Below are 2,277 nucleotides of genomic sequence, written 5' to 3' on the forward strand. Positions count from 1 at the left end.
CTCTGGAAACGCAATTTTCTTATGAGTCATACGCACTTGACAAATTAAGATTTGCAAGAGATTACAGTAACATTGTTGGGGTTTTGTTGTTGGTTGTTTTTTTTAACCTAAACTCACTACAGCAAACCAGAGAAGCACCAGTTACGCTGGTTTTGAAATAGAGCGTTAGAATACAGGAAGGACAAGCCCTAACGGAATTCAATGAACCTGCAAAAAGTGACAAGGCACAACTGGGAATTCTCTTGCTGGCTCCTAGCAGTGTCCCCACAATGGGAACACCTAGTTGAACCCTCGACTGTTTTTATTACAGTATTTGTAAACTGTATGTTTAACAGCAATGCTCCAACGGGCCAGGCACCATTTGCACTGTAAATATCTGCTTTTTGTATTGCAGAATCAACTAAAATCTGGCAATTTCCAGGAATAGACAGCTGATTGCATTTCAATGTCTAACTATAATTTGCAGGGTTTGAAAGCGTAATGTTATGGCTGTTTTGCAGTTTCCATCTTTAAATCTTCCTACAAATCTAAACCCCCAGAGGGGTTGAGGCGGGCAGGGCCCCCCCTGGAAGGTCACCTGGGCCAACCCCCCTGCTCAAGCAGGGCCACCCAGAGCCGGTTTCCCAGGACCATGTCCAGACAGCTTCTGAGTATCTCCAAAGACAGAGATTTCACAACTTCTCTGGGCAACCTGTTCCAGTGCTCAGTCATTCTCACTGTAAAAAAAAAAAACAAACCACCAAACACCACTGTTTCCTGATGTTGACAGGGAACCTCCCCTGTTTCAGTCTGTGCCCATCGCCTCCATTCCTGTCACTGGGCACCCCTGAAAAGAGCCTGGCTCTGTCTCCTTGGCACCTTCCCTTCAGGTATTCGTATACATTGATATGATCTCCAATTCACACCTTGCAAATGTTCTAAGAAAATACCATCCTCGATTTCTCAGAAACTGATTCTAAAATGAGAACTCTCCAGCACTTGCTATATAACAATGAGCTGAGCAGAGAAAAATTTGCTTAAGATAAGCCGTATTGGAACTTGTTGATAATCTTAACATATGCTGAAAAACATTCTTAAGAACCATAACAAGAAAACAAACAACCTTTTATGCAAACTACTAAAACACAAAGAAAAATGCCAGATGAACATAAAAAAAAAGTGTGACCTTATTTATATTGTTTCACCTTTCCTTGTAAACTCTAAATTAATGTGGAGAGAAAAGTAATTCATTTTATGTAAACTGTATCTTCATTCTCAGCCTACCTCGTCTCTAATGCCATCCCCAGCAGCCATAAATGTTGATAAGTTTCTAATTTTAGATTAGCCAATTTAAACCAAACTCAAGTAAGAATTTACCATGTTTACTGTTTCTAAACACCAAAATGTAACCATCAAACCCAACCAAGAAAAAAAAGACTTATATTCTCAGAATTTGAAGGCATAACTTTTAACTTATTCCTACTACAACCTGTCTCAAACCAAATATTTACGGAACGTATTCTGCTTTAAATTTGCAGTAAGAAACAAAAGGCAAGCTCAAGAGAGGATTTTTTCCTCCAAACATTGATAAGACTGTCTTCTTTTCAAATGTCCTTCCTTGCAAGCAACAGGGTAAAGAACCTACCACAAAGCTCCAGTTTCTTAAGAGTTCATCAATATCGGCTTTACTGACATATCGCGATTGTATAGCGTTCCCTTCACAGATCAAAGACGGCAAGTCTAAAAGCACGTACAGAAACTTCAAAGCTCGACAAACACTGCTCCTATTCAAGTTAGTGCAAGGCATGAAAATAGCCTATTTAATAAACTACTGCCAGTTTGGTCACGGTCAGTCACAACCGCAATTTTGGGTTGGTTTTTTGGTTGTGGGTTTTATTTTCTGTGCATGAGATGGTTTCATGGATTAAAAAAGGCGGGGGGGGTGGTGGTGGGGAAACCCTGCCACATCTCGAAGATGGAGTCCCAAGCGGAGGAGACGCGAAGCAGGGCTGACCTGCCCACGGCACAGCAACCGGCCAGCACCCAATTCCCCTCCGACAACCGGCATCCGCCTGGCGAAACAAGGCAACGCCATCGCTCACCAACCAGCCTTTGCACCTCCGCCTCAAACCCGAACAGCAGTCTCCTCACACATCCAGCTACGCAAACGAGTAACTCAAACGTCAATTCGCCCTACCTCGTTTATGCAACTCCCGGAGCGGAATGCCGTCTCCTCCCCCGCCATCGTAGGGCAGATAGGGATCAGAAGAGACATCCATGGACGTGACGAACCCGAAG

General features: G+C 43.0%; 1 protein-coding gene across 1 annotated transcript in view; it reads right to left on the minus strand.

Annotated features, from left to right (window-relative positions):
* LOC104164973 (H(+)/Cl(-) exchange transporter 3-like) overlaps nucleotides 1-2,263 on the minus strand; it is a gene marked incomplete at its 3' end in the record, with an annotated part of 20,164 nt that extends 17,901 nt beyond the window's left edge. Inside the window, exon 1 of the mRNA XM_009704465.1 lies at nucleotides 2,177-2,263. Within this exon, the coding sequence (XP_009702767.1) occupies nucleotides 2,177-2,258 (82 nt within the window). The remainder of the gene's footprint in view (nucleotides 1-2,176) is intronic.
* Nucleotides 2,264-2,277: the final 14 nt, after the last annotated feature.

Source organism: Cariama cristata, unplaced genomic scaffold, assembly GCF_000690535.1.
Source record: "Cariama cristata isolate BGI_N322 unplaced genomic scaffold, ASM69053v1 scaffold25527, whole genome shotgun sequence".
NCBI classification, from domain to species: Eukaryota; Metazoa; Chordata; class Aves; order Cariamiformes; family Cariamidae; genus Cariama; species Cariama cristata.